At 32.4% G+C, this 23,339-nt stretch overlaps 1 protein-coding gene across 1 annotated transcript; it reads left to right on the forward strand.

Annotated features, from left to right (window-relative positions):
* The first annotated feature begins 1,044 nt into the window (after positions 1–1,044).
* On the forward strand, positions 1,045–23,339 carry LOC118195684 (lysozyme-like). Its single transcript, XM_035367012.2, has 4 exons — positions 1,045–1,224; positions 8,146–8,219; positions 19,068–19,200; positions 20,772–23,339. Exons 1-4 carry the CDS (start codon positions 1,167–1,169, stop codon positions 21,098–21,100), a joined length of 594 nt encoding a protein of 197 aa, XP_035222903.1. The 5' UTR covers positions 1,045–1,166; the 3' UTR covers positions 21,101–23,339.

Consider the following 23,339-nt stretch of genomic DNA (forward strand, 5'->3'; position numbering starts at 1 on the left):
CTAGTAAATGCTGGAGATGCAATCAATGACTGTATTCTGTGAATTAATTACAAAACAAAAATTCTCCCAAAAGGCTGTAAGGAAATAATACAGTAGCCGTCACAAGTGGTTGCCATATAGAGAAAATGTCTCATTCAACATGTTTCAACTGCCACTTTACTCTGGAGATCACGGATGCGTGTTGAAGAAGTTAACCGTGTTCTTTTGCGTTCTTATTCTCTTGTGTATCCATGAACAGTCTTGTGTATCCATAAACTTGAATTTATAAGGAAGTTTTGACTTTGCCTACCAAAATAAATAAATAATAACGAATACCATATGCGTCCCCCGAGATATGATAATATTCGGACCTAAAAGCAAGGACGACAGCTGTTGTTGCTAAGCCTAATCAAATGACATGAACATGAAATGTAATTATACTTATATAAAAAGTGATTAAATGCCTCTGAAGTACATATGTTAATATATATTTTAGTTTAGCTACTATATATATGTATATACGAGTATGTATAATATGCTTTACATTCTATCTCCCCTCTTTAGTTATGCTAATATATATATATATATACGTACGTATATATGAATAATATGCTTTGTATGCTATCTCCCCGCAACCAAATTTTGCTGTTATTACAACAGCCTTGATTTAAAGCAAGACTAAGGAAGACTTTTTTTTTTTTTTTCTTACAACATCGCATACTACAGAGTCTGAGTTCTATAAAACCTGAAATGTCACTGTGAGCAGTAACTAAACCAAGTTCAGACGTCACACCGAGTAATAACGAGTCCAAGTTCAGTCCCGACCCTTACCTTGTCTTACGGTTACAAAAAAAAAAAAAAAAAAAAAAAAAAAAAAAAAAAAACAAGTACTTTCACCAGCTTTAGAGTTAACAGACCTGTTTACCTGCCCAATGCTTCCAATGTATTTCCCACACACATTCCACAAGTAACCAACCAATCGGAAAGCTCATCTGATGTTCCCCCACTCCCTTGCCTCCTTTCCTCTAGTCGCTTCCTCAGGATGTTTTAAGAATTTCCCCGAAAAAGCGAAATCATTTCGCTGCCGCACGAAACTGGAAGCAGAACTTCATTTGAGGTCAAAGACAACCGCATCTTTTTTACCACGAATATAAAGTATCTTCTCCCTTTCCCGCTTATATAGAAGAATGGATCGCTGTGTAGCGATTACGCTTTGCTGCATATTAACAGCTACAGTAGTTTCTGGTAAGTATAATTGTATAAAATTACGTATGCTCTTTCAGAAAGCTGTGGTTAGGGTCAGCGACACTGGCCCCCTCCGCCGTGCTATCGAAAACCCGATAGTACATTTTGATTCTCTAAATTCTTCCCTGCGGAAGAGCACAATAATCCAGATCAGCTTAAGATTTCAGCCCTCCTTCCGGATATTAAAAAATATAAGAAATTAAGTTTTCTCTTCTTTTTTTTCTTTCTTTTTCATCCGTTTCCGTTTTACCTCTCTTCCTCTGCAGATCAAATGCATGTTCTTAATACAGTTAACGTAGATGACAGAATTTTACTTTTTCGCTTGTCTATCACATACTTTATTTAAAGAAATATTATGTAATTGAAAACATATCAAATAATTTTATTTTTGTTAAACAAGTTATGAATTACACTTTTCGATCGAAATTGAACAATCAAGTTACTTTTTATTTGCCAGTTTCAAATGCAGAATTTATTTTTATTTTAACTCAAATGAAACTCTCAAATTAGTTATCATTTATCCTAAAACTAAATAAGAAGTTCGTTTTCATTTTTACTCTACTAAAATTTAACAATACACATAATTTTTTCCCCTGCAAATCGAAACATATACTCTATTTTTTCTCAATTCAAATTAAATTTATAAACTTAACTTTTCACGTTAGGTTATACAGAATGCCATATCCGTTAATGTTAATACCCATTAGCCGCCGACCGGTAAAATCGTTGGACACTGGTAGTTCGGACCTGGATTTGATTCCAGGCAAATGGGCTGGCTGTATGGACGTTTTCGTGGTGTATAAAACCAGTTTCCCTTAGAAAGGTGTTCTACGAAGGCATCCCTCTCCTTAGATATTGCAGATAGCCTTAGTATGCTTTGAAATAATCAACTAAATTAAACCAAACTTTAAATGTTAATAGGCTAGACAGTTTTCGAAAGTTGTAGGCCACTTGAGTTTTATATATATTTATCAAACCTATTTTCATAGTTTATTAAAAGTACTCACTGTACGATCATATCTTCTTTTACTATTCTTATGAAGAATTAAATTCAAAACAAATAAATTTGCACCAAAAGAAACTTTACTTGACCACACAAGTGGTTCGGATAACAGAATTTCAGATAATGAAGTTCTACTGCCCTAATAGCTAGTTATCAGTCATAAGCCTTACCCAAAACATAAATAGTAGATAACATATGCGATAGATTTTTATTACACAGAGTTTATCCCAGTTATTCGATCTCTGGATATTCTTAAATTTCGGCTATTATGCATCTTTCACCTGAAACTAGCTATTTAAATAACATGTTTTCGTAATAACATTCTTCCAAGCAAAACAGGTTTTCTTTAACAAATAGGTTAACTTTTCTTATAAATAATATAGTTTTAAAATAAGCCACCTAGAAGTTCAAAATATGGACGCCATTTAAATTGCGTAGTTATCCTCAGAACGTTTTATAACTTAAACTATTATCAAGAATTAATTTTATTGAAAAAACATGAATAAACTACAGCTCAAAATCTCAGAAATACTTCTGAAGAAAAATAAAAATAATTTTATACACTACGCACAGGACACCATGTACAGGATATCATTTAAATTCATATGATAGATACACGATGCACATACCAAAAAATTGTTTGCATTTATTATTTACAAACTGTGCTTTGCCTTTTCTTCTTTTTACTTTTCTTATTATTATTTGACTATATATTACAAATTGAATCAAACGCAGATAGTTACTTTGAGGTTGACTATTAAATAAGTACGTGCTTAATTTGTCTTTTATTGAAGAATTGTAATATTTAATTTAGGAACACGTCAGTTTTATTATAAAAGCTGACAATACAACTTATTTTTTCCTCTCGTTCCGTAACCACACGTAATTAGACAGCATTGTGTATGTTACGGTCAAAGTTCGAAATTCGGCATTTTAAATAGAATGCCTAAAACTAACCGGCAAAGTATGAAAAGATTCGTATTTCATACATTTCCTAGGCAGTGTATAGAATGCTATATGAGAAACCGGCAAAGTATGAAATACATCTTCCATTCGTTTCGAATATCACATGTATATCAATTCGTCCAGTATTTCACACATTCCGTTTCTAAAACCTTTTGTGTGTGTTTAAAGGAAACGAGTGATGCATTTGCATGGAAAAAATGTGAAAAAAAAAAAAAAAATCTGAAATCTTTCAGATTTTAAACTACGTCCAAAGGGCAGTTTTTTTTTTTTTTCTTTTACGTTTTGTGTGTTACCTTTATTTATTAAATATCATGTTCTTTGCACTTACATCATAAAATTTAGTTCAATAGCAATGTCGCAAAATAATTTTAAAATGAGCATATCTTTCGAATTTCCGATACACAGTTCAACGCGCTGGAGATAAAAAGAATTTTTTCCCTCGTAGAGTGTTGCTAAGCGTGAATTTTTTAAAACATTTAACGAATTTTTTATACCGAATTTTTGAGTAACACTCGAAAACTTTAACTCAAAAACTTTAACGATTTTTTGAGTAACACTCAAAAATTCGTTAAAGTTTTACAAAATATGAAATCGATAATAAAACAAATTCCAAATTTCAAATTTGGGATTTCAGATGCCCATATTCGCAGTAGGATTACGTCATTCAAAATTGGATGGCTCTAGACACCGTTGTTTTATCACAATACGAGAAATATACATACATTTACGCAGATTTTTCATTATTTAATTTCTTCAAATATAATGCAGGACTCTTAACATTTTTTGGCAACAGTTTGAAATGTGAACTGACATTTATAGGAGTCCGAGCAAAATGCCAAAACAAAAGTAATAGATCCTTCGGAACTCAAATCCCTTTGGACTAAAAAATTCATACCTTCTTGTGGGCACGTTAGTAAAGATGATGAAATGGATATTTTGTGCACCCTTTGGTTCAAAACTGAAAATGCTATTCAAGGTAAAATAAATTCTAAAATCAATCTGCCAAAAAATAAGCAAATAAATAAATAAATAAAAAACAAAATCTGAAATGTTTCAGATTTTAAATTACGTCCAAAGGGGCGTTTTTTAACATTTTGTGTGTTACCTTTCTTAATTAAATATCATGTTCCTCGCACTTAAACCATAAGATCCAGTGCAACAGCAATATCGCAAAATAGTTTTAAAACGAGCATATCTTTAGAATTTCCGATACAGAGACTCACGCGCTGGAGATAAAAATGTTTTTTCGGCACAACGTTGCCATTGCTCGCTGTGAAATCCTTGAGTTTGTTAATCAAAAATTCGTCAAAGTTTTAAAAAATAGGAAATCGATCATAAAACAAATTTCAAATTTCAAATTTGGTCTTCCACATGCTCATATTCGTTGGAGGATTACGTTATTCAAAATTCGATGACTCTATGTACCGTTGTTTTATCACAATACGAGAAATATCCATACATTTATGCAGATTTTTCATTATTTAATTTCTTCAAATATAGTGCAGGACTCTAACATTTTATGGCAACAGTTTGAAAAGTGAACCGACATTTATGAGTCCGACGCAAAATGCCAAAACGAAACTAATAGTCCTTCGGGATTCAAATCCCTTTGGATTAATAAATAAATAAATAAATAAAAATAAAAATAAAAAGGAATTCGTAAAAACAATTTCCCGCTTCTTCTTTAGAAACTACTGTGCGAGTTACTATTCTTGACGTCGACAAAGGGCGAGATGAATCGCGCAATATATTAGCATATTTTTTATGTTTTGTATTCTATAAAATGCCGGCGTTTCATACTTTGCCGGTAACATATATATTAGCCTTATCAGGACTTATTTCATACTTTGCCAAAATAAGTATTTATCACTCTATACAATGCCTAGGTATTATATGATTTTCCTAAAGAAATTATGTAATATTTGCCACATTTCATTTGCCTAAAACGTCCGGCATTTTATACAATTCCTAGGCATTCTTAGAAATATCGGCTTTTCCTACTTTGCCGATAACATATATAAACGTTAGAAATGTGTGTTATGTTTTCTAACCTGTTTGGTGTTGCATTAAGTTACGCTACGTTACGTGGCCAAGCGGTAATATTGTTGACCCCTGTTAGGGTTCATATCCCAGCAAATGAGCAGGTTGTATGAGATGTTTCGATATGAAGTAAATATCAGATAGCTTTTTTCAAAAATAAGTTTGTTAAAGATGGTTAAAGAGGCATAAATCCGCAACAAAAATGTAAGCCACATGAAACCGTCTTAAAATTTTCTGTTAAGAGTAATTTTCTAAAATTTTCATATATGATGTAATTTTTATTTGCATATACATACGTGTACACCAACGTATGTATATTTAGTGTATGCATATTAATCTATTTTATTTTAAGCCCACCAGCGGCCGAGCGGTAAAGGTGCTAAACACTGGTAGTTTGGTCCGAGGTTCGAATCCCGCAAACGGGCTGGCTGCATGGGCGTTTTCGTGGTTTTCCCCGTGTGTAACGTGTATACGAGCCAGTTTCCCTTAGAAAGTCCTCCACGAAGGCATCCCACCCCTTAGGCAGATAGCCCTCGAGGCTTTGCCGTAATTAAATAACCTAACCTATTTTATTTTGTGCTTTCTTGTTTTCCTTTTTCTTTTCGCCTTGTTTTTAAAATGTCGACTAAAATGCTTAGGAACAGTTTGTAAAGTTCGTTGTAAAATGCATAAAAACATACGGCATAAATATTTGAGTTTTATTCGAGGAACTCTTCATCATGCCATCAAAACTCAGATGTAATTCTGGTTTCCACAGTACTCTTGTTTAGGTATTTTAGTCTAAAAAAGCTATTAATCTTGAAACATGATTTTACGTTGTTTCACTTTACATTCGAGACTGTTGTTATTCCGCAAATAGTAAGATACTTATCTTTCAAATTTAATTTATCTGTGACTTAATAAAAGGTTAAACTCTTTAAAAGCAATAGATGCAGCTACTGAGAATATTATTTTGTTGCTTTTTAACCTGACTGATTTAAATAAAAATGCATTTAATTCATTATGTAGCTAATTAAAAACATTAAATATTTTATAGAATTGCATTATATATTTTCCACTTTTCAAATACACAGGAGATGTATTAAATGCATATTCATCCAGTACCCCATAAAATATTTCGCTATTCCACCTAGGCCATCTCTACTGCAGTTTTACTCAACAACTCTTATCTGTTGGTAATCTCTGTTGAGGCACCACGTTAAAATTTAAAAGAGCCCTTTTGGGAGACAGTTAAAATCGGAACCTTTCGGATATTTATTTTTATTAATTATTTTTATTATTATATTTATTTTCGTACTTTCCTTAATTTCCCAAATTACAAATTTCGGAATTTAAAAAACAGGAAGAAACACCGACCTTGAATTATATTTTTTTCTTTGCCTTTTGGTCAATGATTTACCACTACAATTTCCGCTATCAAACGTATACGCAATAATAAGTATGTATGTAAGGAAGCAGAGAATGCAAATTCAGTTATTATTGAAGAGCCATAAAAGGACAGTTTTCCAGTTCTAAAATTTATCGTACCTGATACATAAACTCTTTGTCTGTTCTGTAGTGCAAAAAATAATTTTCATAAGTTATTTTTCGTTATAAGGAAAAATATACAGGGAATCGTTATATGGATCATTAATAGAGAATATATTTCGTTTAAAAATAGGAAGTGATTTATCAGACATCTTGCTATGTTAAATTTAAGCTTTCTTTCTTTTAAAATACGCATGCATGTCATATGTTATATTCCTATATTTAAAAAATTCGTGAGAAATGTTCGTAAGGTAAGCTCTATTCGAAAAGGAAAAAAATATTTTTTAGGTATTTTCGAAGCGTCTGTCAGATAGCACCTTGAAGTACCATTTATACCCGCTCCAGGTAGTTTTGGAATATTAGTAGAATGTGTTTCGTTGTTTGTCATAGACTAACCTTCGCATCATTTGGGTAACTTGAATTGACTGGAAATGCTGGCTCTGCACACCCATTTTTAAAAGCTGGTTGAGGCATGCAAGGGTTTATTTCTATTGAATGAAATTCAGGCTTCTTTACTCAACTCGCATTGTTCAAAGTACAGCATTGCGTCGTAAGGTCGAAAACTACACTAGTTCCCAAAAATTAAGGAAAAATCACAAAAATAGCGATAACTTGTCCAAAATAATAAGCCAGTCTGTATAAATTTTGAATATCTTGTTAAATAAGAGTTGCTGAGTAAAACTGCAGAATGAAAATTGATCGCACAGGGCTCTCTAGACCTCCCAGGGCACACAACATGCGCGGTTATCTTCAGCAGCAAACAATTCTGCGCTAAGAGCGGCCAGGTAGATCCCCGCATGTGAATCCTATCGAGCATGTTTGAGATGCTCTAGGAAAACGTACAGCTCCTTTCCATCCTGCTCTTCAGACCCTTGTCACGCTTGGAAATGCTTTGCAAGAGCAATGGCTTTTACTTCATACAGAACTGATTGACCGGATAATTGACAGCACCATACATCGCTGTATGTGCTGTACTGCAGAAGCATGCTAATTTATACAACCCCATAATTGTCTGGTAATTTCTTTTCATTTAATTTTATACTAATCATGTGTTGTTCAGTTTCATTAAAGTCTACGTGTAACGTTTTGAGTAATTGTCATTTTTGTGATTTTTCCTTAATTAATGATACCCACTGTATTTCAATTTCATTTGTGTTAGAACATAGACTATGCTCTATCAGAGCATGCCACGACATGCATTTCTTCTAAAGAAAGAATGTTAACTCTCCCTTACAGCCAGATTGAGCTATTGCAAATTTCGTGTCCGTCAGTGTCCCTTCTGCGAAATTTTTGAACAGTATACCTAGTATTAATTAGTATATATAATTATAAGAGTATGTAATACGAAGATCATAGTCTTTTATTATTGCTATTTGTATTTTTAGCTCAAAGAAGAGTTAAACCTCCGGTTGTAAAGGTCCCAGAAGTGGATCAACGATGCCTGGATTGTATATGTCAAGTGAGTTTAAATTTTGTTTACTTATTTAGTCAAATACGGCAAAACACGCAAGAATTATCTGTAAAAGACCTTCAAAAGCACGCTAGCGTAATCTAATTTTGCGAAATACTTCCTAAAGGAAATTGACTCGTATTCATGTCACACATGGTAAAAACCTCAATTCTAATGCTGCTATGCCGTTCGCCAGGATAAAAGCGCATTTCAATTAGTGTTCAGCAGTCTTATCTAATTAAAAACTTGTGGAATAGTTTATTCTTTTTCGAATAACTTGAGTTGTCTAAAAGTAAAACTAATGTAGTTTAAATCCATATTCAAATTTCTTTAACCGAAGAACGCTATAGATTCAAATTTTTATTATTATACGCTCATAGTAATAATATATATACATTTAATTTTTTTTTTTTTTTTCAAAATAAGCCACTTAACATCGTTTATTCATTTAGAGAGCGTCATCAATTACATGAAGCTGCCCAGCGATAGTTTTAATGCCTTAAAGCATTATACAAAATAATATGTACACTCGAAATGGAGGTACATATTAATTTGTATAATGCTTAAATTTCATTAAAGCGTTTTTTATAATGTTTATTTAGTTTTTGAAGTTCACTTCGTTTTCGAGATGATATAGTACAGATCAGATATCACATATAAGAGAATTTCACTTTCTTGAAGGCATTTCAGAAAGAAAAATATCTTGCATATATTTGGTTTATGACTTGGCGTGTTGTTAACATAGCACGTTGAAGTTATTTTAGAAAAAAGGTAACTAAACAGTCTAGTTATCAATTACACTCTGAACAACAATTAAATTTTTTAAAATTGAAGTTAAGGTTGTAAAGGATGAATTATTTTATTGCATGCTCTTTCATATTAAGCGCATATATAGGACGAGTACAGAACATCATTTTAAACCTCTCAAAGCTATGAAATTATACAGAAGGAACCAAACACTGTATCGTGATATATTTACACTAATAGATATTTTATAATCTGGTTTATTTAGCTTATATTGGTGTATAATGGAAAAAATGTGTAATGAAAAATGGTGTGAAAAAATGATGTATATAGGAAAAAAGCGCTTAAGTGTGATAACTAAAGGCATTGCAGTAATAACCGTCTTCAGAATACGTGCATAAAAGTCTTGAAACTAAATTCATAAAGAACCAAGGTTTATTATTGTTGTTACTAATCTCAATTGTCTGAATCAGAACAAGCCTACGATTTATTATCGTGGCAAGCGTCTATTAGATTGCGTCTGCCATTGGCCAGAGGCTTGAGTACCATGGTGGTGACTGTTCGACTTTGCTGAGTTTTGCCCCAGATTTGAAGGAGAGGTAACACCCGGGTGACAGGGTGAGCAGGGCTTGATCTGGGTGACAGGTCCGAGAATCTCCCACCCGTCTTCTCTTAACACCAACCTCTCGAGAGACCTCTCTCATATTATGAGTGTCCCATGCCTCACCAGACACTATAATTTTACAAACATCCATACCTTCTCCGGGACTTGAACATGGGCCTCAGAATTTTCCTCTTTTCTCTCTCTCTCTTTTTTCTTTATCTTACTTTCGGGAACAGAAAAACGGGTGGTTTACAATATCCGCTGTTAAATCTCGGCGAACGGTTTAGCAACAACTTCAACTTCATGACATTATATTTCCAGGGAGAACATAATACGATAAAAACCAGCTACCTGGCTGAGATTTTTCAAATTTTAACAAGCAGAATTCTGTTACATTGCCGTAGAATATGTAGTTTATTATGTACTCTTTAGTCACAAATTCATCGTTAAGTAATCCTTGCCAGAAATTTAAGGACCTATGATCAGTGAATGAATGGATAAAATCTCTAAACACTAATAGTTCAATCCGGTTTCAGATCTTTACGAGTAGCCTGGCCTCATGCGTGTTCGTAGCTTTCCCACGTATAACGTAAATATGAGTAAATTACCCTATGAAAGTCTTTCGAGAAAACATCCTCCTTCTTAGGCAAATAGTTCCCTGAGTTTTGTATTAATCAATTAACAAACTAATCAATTTTATTATTTATCATTAGTGAAACTGAAAAGCCTAACGAATACTCACGGGAAAGTTCATTTGCATTATCATAGTAATTTACATCTGTCCTTGAACAGTCAGAATCATTATCTCCACTGGCATCTTGGGCAACAAAGGTGATAGTAAAAAAACGATTCTGCCCACTTCATGTCTAATTTCAGTACAGAATACAATACTATTGTACTTTAAGGATGGAATACTTCGCACCTCTTACAGATGTCCAGATTCTATTGAGGTTTACAACACATCGCCATTGGTGTAGTACTCAGCTTATAACATTTGTTATCCTTTCTTGAATTTCTTAAATGTTCTCAGAATTTTCAACGACGTTCCATTTTCATCATCGCATATAAGAGTATGCAGCTATAGCGTAATACATGTTGCTATAAATAAGGTTTTAGAATTTACAGAACTACAAAATGAATTTTTATTTTTGACACCCCAAACGAGAGTGTATAGGTAGTAGTACTTTTATTTTACTTATTTATTACATATTCCGCCTTTAGGCACAATAAGGAAAAGGAGGCATGCCCCATGGAGTACGTTTTAAGGAAAATTGGCTCGTAGTCACATTACACATTGGAAAAACGATGAAAAAGCCTATGCAGTTAGCTCCATAGCTGACTCGAATCTCGAACCGAACTACCAGTGTATAAAAACTTGTCACGATTATGCTCACGAATTCACGATTCTATTTTTCACGAGTTGGGAGAGCATCAAATTAATCAAGAATATACTAGTATAATCAAGAGTCAATATACCATTTCCACGTAAAGACTCAACTTGAAAATAAGAACTTCCAGTTGAAACACAGAAATATTTAATGAAGAGCTTTTGTACATTATTTACATTATTCAAAACACAAAATTTGCATATAATATAAATTTCCCATCATAGAGCCAAGATTAGTTTATCAAGAACAATTATTATAATTGTTGATTACCGCTATGCGGCCAAGAACAGATCATTTCAAGCGTCGCACTCAAGCTTAACTAAAAGAGTTATTGCATTCTTTCTCTGCCGCCAGTCATGTGACCTAGTCGGCGACAGACGATAAATAATAAAAGAAAAATTGGTTCCATCGGAGGGAAAAAGAAATAATTTCAACAACCAGTGTTCAGCAGCTGGTAGAGCTCAGGTCCTGGTGGGCAAGTGGTGGTGTTAGAGAGATTTCTGCAGTGAAAAAATATAATATAGTGGATCAAAAATTTTTTTAACTGTATTAAGAGTATAAACACTAATTAAGCTTGTTTTAAATCATTATTGAAATAAATAATACGTATTGATTTTGAATTGCCCCTTTTTTGTGCTGATATATGTTACGTGTTTTTACTCGGAGCATAAATGAAAGACCTTAATGTCTCGCAAACTGGCGGCATTTCGCTTTTTTCTTCCCTCTAGTCTAGATATTAGCTGAGCGAAATGAAAACAGCAATGTTATTTAGTTTTTAAAACGGTTAATTTCCTTAAGCTAGTAAGCAATATATACTTTCATGATACGTAAAATCTTATTACCTCTGGATTGGCAGGGTGTACGCTTTCGATCACGGACTTGTTTTAAGCATTTAAAATTAACATAAATTGCTTAAAAATAAATTAAATATATATTATTAAAGTTTTTTATTATTAGCCCAAATGGGCGTTAGCCCAGAAGGGCTATTACTCTCAAAACGGCATTTTGCGTCGAATTATTTTAAATGTCCGAATCACTGTTCAAAATTGTTGTCACCAAATATTATAGCCCTGCATTATATTTAAAGAAACTTTTAAAAAAATGTAAAAAAAAAAACAACTCTGAATGCTTTCAGATTTTATATTATGCCCAAAGGGGCGCTTTTTTAGCGTTTTGTGTGTTGCTTTTATTCCTTAAATACCATGTTCTTCGCACTTAAACAATAAAATTCAATTCAACAGCACACAAAATATTTAAAAGAGTATATCTTTAGAATTTCCTATACACAGTCTCGCGCGCTGGAGATAAAAATATTTTTTTTTTTTTTTTTCGTACAGTGTGTTGCCATTGCTCGTTTTGAAATCGTTGAGGTTCTTAATCAAAAACTACTAAATGCTTTACAAAATATGAAACAGATAATAAAAGAAATCCCAAATTCCAAATGTGGGCTTCCAGATGTACATATTCGAATGGAGACGCACGTTATTCAAAATTTGATGGCTGTAGGTACCGTTGTTTTATCACAATTCGAGAAACATCCATCCATCCATTTATGCAGATTCTTCATTATTTAATTTCTTTAAATGTAATACAGGGCTCTAATATTTGATGGCAACAATTTAAAAAGTGATTCTGCGTTTATAGTGAAATGCCATATAAGGTATTTCTCCCGCCTTCCTAACGTGCCTTCGTGGTGTAGTGGTTCTGCACACTGGGCCGGTATTCTAGAGGTTCGTGGTTCGATTCCCGGCGAAGGCGTCTGCTAATTTTTCATCTTGCCTGCTTCCCCCCCCCCAAAAAAAATCTGAAATGTTTCAGATTTTAAATTACGTCCAAAGGGGCGTTTTTTAACATTTTGTGTGTTACCTTTCTTTATTAAATATCATGTTCCTCGCACTTAAACCATAAGATCCAGTGCAACAGCAATATCGCAAAATAGTTTTGAAACGAGCATATCTTTAGAATTTCCGATACAGAGACTCACGCGCTGGAGATAAAAATGTTTTTTCTGCACAACGTTGCCATTGCTCGCTTTGAAATCCTTGAGTTTGTTAATCAAAAATTCGTCAAAGTTTTAAAAAATACGAAATCGATCATAAAACAAATTTCAAATTTCAAATTTGGTCTTCCACATGCTCATATTCGTTGGAGGATTACGTTATTCAAAATTCGATGACTCTATGTACCGTTGTTTTATCACAATACGAGAAATATCCATACATTTATGCAGATTTTTCATTATTTAATTTCTTCAAATATAATGCAGGACTCTAACATTTTGTGGCAACAGTTTGAAAAGTGAACCGACATTTATGAGTCCGACGCAAAATGCCAAAACGAAACTAATAGTCCTTCGGGATTCAAATCCCTTTGGACTAAAAAAAAAAAAAAAAAAAAAAAAAAAAAAAAAAAAATTGTCTCTACAGCCAAAACGAAATTAATAGCCCTTCTGGGAAAATTGCCACTTTGGCCTAATAACTAAATTACTAAATAAGCCTAATCACTTAAAATTAGATGTTTTTACCCCTCCTTTTCTTATCAATCTATTTTTAAATTTGCAGCTCAACGTGCAATTTTTGACCAACTAGGTCTCACATTTTTATGATTTACTACTTATATATATATAAGATATAACAAAATACAATAGCTGCTTTAAAAAAAAATAATTGGCGACCTCAAAACTAGCATTCTAAATTTGGTGATCTGCCCCTAATCATCTGTTCTCCCAAATTCGAGATTTTTCGACATGACGTAACGCTGCTTGAAAAGGGTAATCAAAACTAATAACTAACCAATTATAGCTTGTTTACAGAAAAATATAACGATTTCACATATAATTTCAATAAAATTATCCGTAAATGTACAAAATTCGTAACATTACTAATTTTGCTCAACTCACTTTACAATAAATGGAAATCAAATTGAGTTGTGTATAAATTGCTCAACACCTTGATATATTTCTTTCTCCCCCCCTTTAAATTTTCTATTTTTCAATACTTCTTTAAAACCTTTCCTTCGTTTCTCTTCCGGTAAACCGTGAAAGAAGTGAAATGTTAAGGCCATTTGTTTTGTTTGAAAGAACCTTGAATCATTTCAGTTTGCTTGGTATATATTTAGTGCAGTCAATACACCTACTTATTCAAAGAGATAATTACCTTGTGGCTAGAAAGTAAAGTGGGTGCTTCCTCCTAACAGTCGGGAGGGGGCGAACGATTAATCAGCTTGCTATCTATGAAAGGAAGCAAATATTTATCCCAGTATAACAGGGTTTAGTTTTGTATAGTTATTGTACAATTGTAAATTATTATTATTTTACTTTTCCCCTTGGAGATTTTCCTTCAAAGTAATTAAAAAAAAAATGTATTCATCTGTGGTGTTCTGATTCATCTTGAATATTATTGATCTACTGCTCGTCAACATAAAATCATTCATATTCTGCAGCGTACGTTACTATCTAATAACTGTGTTTACCTCATCATTTGGCTTTCTGGCAATTTGAGAATTCTTAAATTTTTAATTAATTTAGTGCTCAGCATCTGACTTCCCTTTTGGAAATAAATCCCCGAGAATCTCAAGATTCTGTAAAAATTATTAATATAAAAATTTGTTATTTTAATAAGAATATAAAGTAATTATGGCAAAAAAATTTTAGTTAGAAAATATTTAACGTATTTTATATTTGAATGCCAAAATTTCAGAACCTAGAATTTTTTTTCCTTTTCGCATTGAAGTGAAACAAATTATCATAGGCAGTTTTGGTATTTACATTGTTCATTTCTTTAACTGGGGTTAATCAATTAAGGTAAAAATTAGAAATTAATATCTAAAATTTTTTGGGGGGTAATATGAACGAGAATTTGGTACATGATAGGTCAGACATACACACGATTTAATCTATGAGATGATACGAAAATCGCGGACATAAAAATTGTGGAAATTCCAAAATGGATAGAAATGCCAAATTGTTTCGATGGATCATACCTCTGTACAACGGCAAATAGTATATCATTTTAAATTTCAGTTGTAGCTGATACTGTTAGCTTTAAAAACCATACGTGTGGTGCAAGATGGCGATACGTTTCCTCAGGTAGAACTAAGTTTTAATTATGCAATTTTTATTGATCTGGGTATGTATAAAATCCCTCTTGCAAGAAGGAGTATGTACTACATTATATTTTTTTTATATTAAGAGACAGTGTTTTAATTTTTCTCCTTTTCAAGAAGAAATTTTTCCCACTTTTATGAATTTTTCCAGCATATTATGTGTCTTCAGGAAATATTTTCTGTACTTCTTTTTCTTTCCACACAAAGGACGGTATACTATTAATAAAAAATAAAAAAATAAGTTTAATTTTTCCCTATATACAATTAAGATATATTCTACATGACATAGAAATGCAACACATCTAACAGAAACAAGATATAGCAGATTTAACAGAAAAAAATTATATACCTCATATTTCAGTTATTAAAATCTCACATCAAGCTCTCATGCCACTGACGGAACTGCTGAGAAATATTTGGAAAATTAAATCAAACTGTCCCATAAGAAGGAATTTAATTGATGGAAGATTCTCAAAAGAATTCACGTATTCAACGACCTTCCGTAGAGGGGCACTGCATGGATCATCTCGTGGCCAGCCAGATTTTCTGATATAACACTCCTAAGTTTTTTTAATCTAGGGGATCGTGAAAAACCGCATTTTAGCATTCAAACTGGGGGGCCATTCTTGAACCAAAATAAAATATTTCACAAGTCATTAATATAATAGAGCCCACCAGCGGCCGAGCGGTAAAGTCGCTGAACACTGGTAGTTCGGTCCGAGGTTCGAATCCCGCTAACGGGCTGGCTGCATGGGTTTTTCATGGTTTTCCCCCCATGTGTAACGTATATACGAGGCCAGTTTCCCTTAGAAAGTCCTCCACGAAGGCATCCCTCCCCTTAAGCAGATAGCCCTAGTGTGCTTTGCCATAATTAAATACACCACCATTAATATAATAGCTACATAAATGAAGAACAGGGTGTCGCTCTCAATTTAAATTCTCTGCTTGTGAAATGTCTAAGATGTGTAGGCGAGCTATCGTTTGCAGCAGAATGGAAAATTGACGAAAATTGAATAGCTCGCCCGGAGTTCAAACCTCAGAGGATGGGCTAGCTGCACGAGTGCTTTGACCATTTGTAACATGAATGTGAATCAAACTCCCCTAGAAGATTCCTTCACAAAGAAAACAATCCCTTAAGCACATAGCTCTCGTGTGCTTTGCCATAATCTACATGATTCGATCCAATTGAATCTAAGCCAAGAATTCAAACTAATTTCCGGTTAACAGTACAGCGACAACCTCCTAAGAGCGACGTGCCCTTTCATTATTGTTTACGAATCTCGATAGGATTAAGCATAAATGGAAGTTTAGGAATTGAATATTTAACCTCATTCTCGCACAATTGATATTTGTATAAATATCTGAATTGCTTGAATTGTTATGCTGGAAGCTGGGAAGAAGTGTGAAAATGTAAAAAACTAGAAACTGTAAATTAGCACAATAGTAACAACATGATTAGAGATTGAAATATCGGTTGGGATGTATTTATGCGCCGCAGAAGATGCCCTTAATGAAGTGTTTTGATCTAGTACAATAAGCTGTAATTATCCAGATTCCATTTATCTAGATCGTTTATTTTTTATCACATAAATGAAAACAAAATGTTAATTTATTTGCATTTTACTAATTTCTTAAGATAACATAGTTCACTATATATTTTCAAAAATCAATTCATTTAATTTGTGTCAAAGTTTACGACACACGGACTGGCTTGCAGATTTTAGTAATTGACTACTTTATAAATGTTGATAAACGGTGTACTGTAATTGGATTACGATTTATTATTCAGTTTTACGACGAAAATGAAAAAAATCAGTTCATTTTCTCTCTTTTAGTTAAAATCAAAATGGGTTGTGCTCTCAAATAAATAGAAAATTATTTTATTGTTTGGTGAAAAAAATTTTTAAAAGAGTTAAAAAAAATACATTTATAGCCATATAATATCCGTCTCAGACTGCGTAGTGGTTAGGGGAGTTGACTACAATACTAAAGGGCTCGGAGTCGAATTCAGGTCGAACTACCAGTGTTCAACGAATTTTACTCCTCGGGCACTGGTGAGCTATTTTACATAAGCAAATAAACTTAAAGGAAAAAGTTAAGAGACCTCTGGAATTAACGCCTCTAATTGGAAAATTTTAAACTCCAAAGCGTTGAGGAGGCTTAAAAATACTGATTAACTTAACACCCGTTTACAGCATCTTAGTACAGCAATTTTTGTATAAGAACTCATGTTTGAACTAGTAAAACCTCTTAAATGCAAAGAGCTAAGCGAAAATTACACGTGTTATGAAAAAACGTTTATTATATAGTATTGGCATGCTGAGTACTGTATGATACAAGTGGACGTTTCTGTCAGTTAATTCTGTAATAACAGTTTTAATGCTTCTTCACTTAGATTTCTTCACCATCGTATTTCCTTACATTACAAGTTTGCTATGATTCAGGCTCGGTTGGGAAAGTACAGGTCATTATTGGAAAATTTCTATTCTGATGGATCTAAATCTAAATGAACCTAAATTTGTCTAAGTAAATTTTTCTTTTAAAAAAAATAGTTATGTATTTGTGCATATAGACCGCAGATTTTATTAAATTAACGAATTATAACCATTTTCTTATTCAAATATTCGAGAAATAATCTATAAAACGACGAATAAAGAAAATAGTATTTGTAAATCAAACTCAATTAAGAAAGAGTTTCTTTCAAATACTTTTTGAAATACAGCAACTCTTTGCAATGTGGCATTTAGATTATTATTGTGTAGAGAAGCACGTAACATATAACTTTGATTAGCAATACATCTTAGAATTGGCAGAAACCAGAAATGTAAATACAAGATCATCTGCGGAAAAATTGGCAACTGCTTTCAGAATTAATAATTTGACCCTCTCCAGTACAATTAATACTGTGTTATCTTACCTTAAAATAGCCTAACGTAGTTTAATATTATTTAAACTGATGTGAAAGATGGAAAGACTTGCCTGCAGACATTTCTAAGATTACTAAATATAAAAGATATTAAGAAAATGTAACCTATTTCCTATTTATATTTTAAATCAGTGGTCTTTAAACTGTTTTTCGTAGAACTCTGAGGCTCCGTGAGTCAAACACCAGGGTTTCGAGAATCAAAATAAAAATTCGAACATTAGTTAACGAATACGAATAGAGGAAGTATAATGATTTTATTAACTAAAAAACATAAGGATACATTTAGTTACAGATTAGTTTTAAAACTTAGCATGTGGTCATCACATGTCAAAGAGAATAACGTGCAATGCTTTGCCAAAATAAATAAATAAATAAAAATAAAAGTTTTCCAATAGAAAATTAATTGAATTTAGATGACAGGTTTAAAAATTATACAACGAAGCATCTTTTTTAGTTGAAAAAACTGCAGGAGAATATTTCCCAGAAGAAAAAACTAAATATGACTGGCTAAAATATAAGTTCCAGTAGTATGATAAATAAGAAGGTTTGAAAATGAAAGGAACAACTTATTGACATACTAACAAATTCGACGTTAAAAATATAAATTTGTGGAAGGGCAGCTTCTAAATTTTTATTTATAGATACATGCAGAATAACTAGAAGTTTCTCACACAACTATAAGCATTTTAATGTCATTCGGAACAACGCATTTAAATGGAAGAATATCATTCTAAACGTATTTAACGATTTAATTTTGCTTAGTATAAAATGCGTTTACGACATATGGTACATGACGTTTATTTTTAATAACCCTTTATATTAATAATTTGATTTAAAAATGCGAAAAGATGCTGCAGCTGTTTCTACTGTCAAAACAGCATTTTCGGCTTTAATTTCAACATAATAAAAAAAAATTCGAAAGTGTAAGGTCCGCAGTACAGTTTCCTTCATTTCTCTTCTTCTGCAATTAATATGATAACTGCTTTAAGTTTCTTCTTGGTTCTTGTTTTTTCTTGATTAAGTTTATTCTACTTTTAGTAAAATTATGCTATTGAAAACAAAGTATTAAGTAATTGGTTTATTTATTACAGGCAAGTAGCAACTGCGACGAAACTTTGAAGTGTCATAATGCTGGAGGTGATGCGTACTTCTGTGGACCGTACGTGATTTCGTGGGCATATTGGCATGATGGAGGAAGACCTGGAGACAAAGGCCGTGCACATGGTAATCCTGATTTACGATTTTTTAATAAGTTTATGGGGAAATATCATTTCTGTCTCTTCTTACCTTGTAAATTTATAATATCCGATTTCTTTTCATTGTATAGTTGTTTTTATTTGCTTAGTATTATTAATTATTTGTTTAATCTGTATAAGCTCTAATGTATGTTTAATTAAACACATGAAACATTAATTATCTAAAATTCACATTGTGAATTTTAATTAATTTGTTGGGATTTTTTAAATATCAAATTACTGAGAACGTTTCTAAGGCACTTGAAAGGCATTCTACGGCACTTGATGAAAGCAAATCGTTAATGCTTATTTTGTACAAAATCAAGAGAAGATCATTGTAAAATTTCTCGAAGAAATTATTGTAAAAATTTCTGAAAGATCGTCAAGCAGTGTTTTTGTCCCCTAACTCAATTCAACTGCTGACTTTTGTTCTAAATATATATATTTTTTGGCCCTGTAAAATATCGCTTTCGTTTTATTATCATTTGTATTTGGAAATAAATTTCGAAGCTTTTACTTCTTAGAAGGTAGGATATGTACAAAGCACTCGTAAAACATTTGTTGAGACATTAAATTTTCTTAAAGTTAGTAATGCTCATTTGCTCACAACCTTCATGTGAAACAGTAAACCTTCCTACCTCTGCTGCCTCTTTAACAAGTGAAACAGTATATTGTCTTGTCCAGTTGATTTGAACAGCGATTAATTTTAAATCATCACAAAGATTCCATTTATTTTTTTATACTGATCTCTAGTAGAAGATTTTCAGAATTTGCATAGTTTTCTTTCAAGCTGACAGAGGGTGTAATGATGACAAGATTATACTTAAGTTATGGGTTTATTGTTAGAGTTGATTGATTACTTTAAAAGCGATATAAATATTAAAGTATTAGGCGTGCTCATAAATAAAAATATTCCTCTTAATTTAAATTTCAATATATCCATACACCTGCACATGCATTAATTTAAACTTCAAAAACTCATGCATTCTTAGGAGGCATTTACGTACTCTTCAACAAGTGACAACACCAAATATTTTTCAGTGATAAAAAAGAACTGACTGTATATTTGAAATCAACATACATGAATGCACATAAATTACACCCTGTTGCATTGTTGTTGTAATTTTTCTTTCTCATCTGAGCATTGTCTCCATGAAATTATCGAAGCCAAAATGGTAAGGATTGTGCCTTGCCGTTGACTTAGGCCTTGAACACCTTACAGGTAACAAACAGTTCGGGTTTGTTAAGCTTCTTTACAGTTTCGATGAATAGTACCCTGTTGAACGGGTACTGTTCTCCTTCTTTCTTTCCTACCACCAATTTCTTGACAGGCCTTTCGACTCGACAGGATTTTAACTGCCCATAGGCCGCAAAGACATTTACAAACATCCATGTTTTTTCTTAGATTTGAATCCTGGTTCAAAGCTATAGTAGCCAGCTTCCTTAACGCCATGCCAGTAGGGTGGCAAATAAACCTTTCTTGTTCTGCAACAAAATATTCGTTGTATGTAATAAGCTCCATTAATTTTATTTCTTAAAAACTGCTTTTATTTTTTGCAGATTTCGAGACCTGTCTGAATAACAAAACATGCGCAGAAGAAGCTGTGAGGGGTTATATGCGTAAGTATGGTCAAGATTGTGATGGCAGCGGAAACATTGATTGTTTTGATTTCGCCCGTATCCACAAGCTGGGATTCGGAGCCTGCGGTGGAAATGCCATTCACAATTCAGATTACTGGGAAAAATTCGAGATCTGCTACGCTGGTTATAATCCTGGTGACCAAGGAGGATATGGTACCGGTAACTTAGGAGGATATGCAGCTGGTGGGCAACCTGACTACGATTATGGAGACACTGTTCTGCAAGCTCGCAATGCACATATGACATAAAGTACTGCCTAGTTTTGCAAAACTCCTCGAACAATTCTTTGAATTTCAGATTCATTTGAGAACATTTAATTTTCGGAAAAAATCAGAATTTTTTAATGAAATATGGAATCTTTAATTCACCTTTGTTAGTGTTTCTGTTCATCAGTTATGACAATTTTACAAATGAAAGGATACGGAAGAATGAAGTCTGGGGAAACTTGAAATTATTTTCTTTGCTAATAATACATTATTTAAATAAAACAATGAGTAAATATAATATGCGTTTCATAATATGCCTAAATACGATTTCCAAGAAGCTTAGTTACGTGCTGGAAAGGGTGCAGTCATATCTAAGGGAGGTATATTATTTTCATGTAGTCCTACACATCATTAATATTTAAACAGCGTTCTAAAGGTAACATGTTTTTCCGGTTCTGCAGTTTTATGCAAATTTAGGTATTTTTTGTTATAGCATTTTATAAAAGTTTCTTAAGCTCTTTGATATTCAAAAATGTCTCTAAATTTATGTTTTAGATAAATCTGAAAATAAACGCATGCACATTTTTCAACCAGAAACAATACTGATATAAAATAATTAAAGGTAGAAAGCTATGAAATTCAAAGTTTCATCAAACTGAATATAAGAGAATATTCTATTTTATTCTTAAATTGGATTTTATTGATGCGAATTGTGAGTCTTATACTAATATACCAGAATTTTCAAAACAGAGAAACATTTGAATAACTGTTAAGAGCGGAAGGATACTGCACAATTAAATAAAAGCTTATATTTTAATTACTTGGATGCAATGCGATTGGGAAGTTCTTATACCCTACCATATAAATCTTTGCTGCAAGAGCTCCATAGATGCTGCCTCAAGTTGGATACACAAGCTTGTGTACTTTTAAGTCCTTTGTGACCTTCTTTCCTGAATTTTCAAGCAGTCAGTGTGAAGGGACCACAGTCTGCCTCTTCAGAGTATTCTATAATATACTATTCCGTATCGCAAGTGCCACAAGAGGCAGTGCCAGTGTTGTTGCAGATGTTTCCTAGTATCTTTTCATGTGACAAGTTGACAGACGAGTTGCTCAGTTTTTATGATTACCATGCAGCATTCACAGTTCCGTTATTAAGGGAACGTTAAAATAATAAGAAGAAAACAGCAAGAATAATAATAATGCAGAACAAACGTTATGATAACATCATCGTATGAGGTGGGTTATTTATCATGCACCCTTTTGTTATAATTCACCTTATTATGTTAAATAATTAAATCACCTTTAATTGCATTAAATATCATTTGTGAGTATAATGTAAGAGTATTTGAACTTCCCAGATACATTGCATGATTATTTCTTAAGGGAGATGGAAGAATGCATTTGCTTTGCCTATAACGTAAATTATTCTACTAGAGCGTACATATACCAGTTTATTAAGGAGTAAGAAATGCTTTTTTCGGTTATGGATTCATTATTCATTACACCATGTTTATTCCAATTATTTGTTCTTCAAATGAATCTGACTTTCATGTGCTTTTATTTTTTCTCCATTGGTATTATCAGTTTTCCTTAACTATAAGTTCATAACCATATGCAATAGTATTTATTTCCTTAGATAATTTCCGAAGTTTTCTTTGGGAAAAAAATAATAATTAAATAATAATAAAAAATCTTTAATTAATAATGAAAATTAATAAATAAGCAAAACTTCGTATGACTGTAGGCCAGTTAGTTTAAGTTTCATTTCATAATACTTTATTAAAAATCTCTCGAGCTTAAGATCCTAGTTACAATCAATATGTTTAAAGAGCTATCAGTTTAAAATAACAATTTGCAAAAGAATAATGCAATACAGAACCTATTTCGGAGTGAGATTTTTATCCATAAAGTCTTTTTAAAGCACCAATTTTACGAATGTGTAAAAATAATTCTTTTCAAATGCATAGGTAAACAAAAATTTCTTTCGTAAAGTAAAAGACAATTTATTTTACGAAAGATTATTTAAATAAAGTAAGTGCACTACTTAATAATTTTTCAAATTCTAAACTGGTGTTAAAATAAAATATGCATAAAATTTTCTTTTGTCAAATTTAAAAGAGAGAAATCATTTTTTACCTTTGCGTAAAAAACTGATATTCTCCTATAACTTTCATATTGATTGTTGATGCTTAAATGCACATAAAAATTGTGTTTAAATAAAAACTATGTTTAACTGGATGTATGTGCCAAAAATGTCACAAATAAATAATTTCGAAGATAC

This window comes from Stegodyphus dumicola, chromosome 2 (assembly GCF_044657685.1).
Source record: "Stegodyphus dumicola isolate Sdum_Otavi_A_Nest chromosome 2, ASM4465768v1".
NCBI lineage: Eukaryota > Metazoa > Arthropoda > Arachnida > Araneae > Eresidae > Stegodyphus > Stegodyphus dumicola.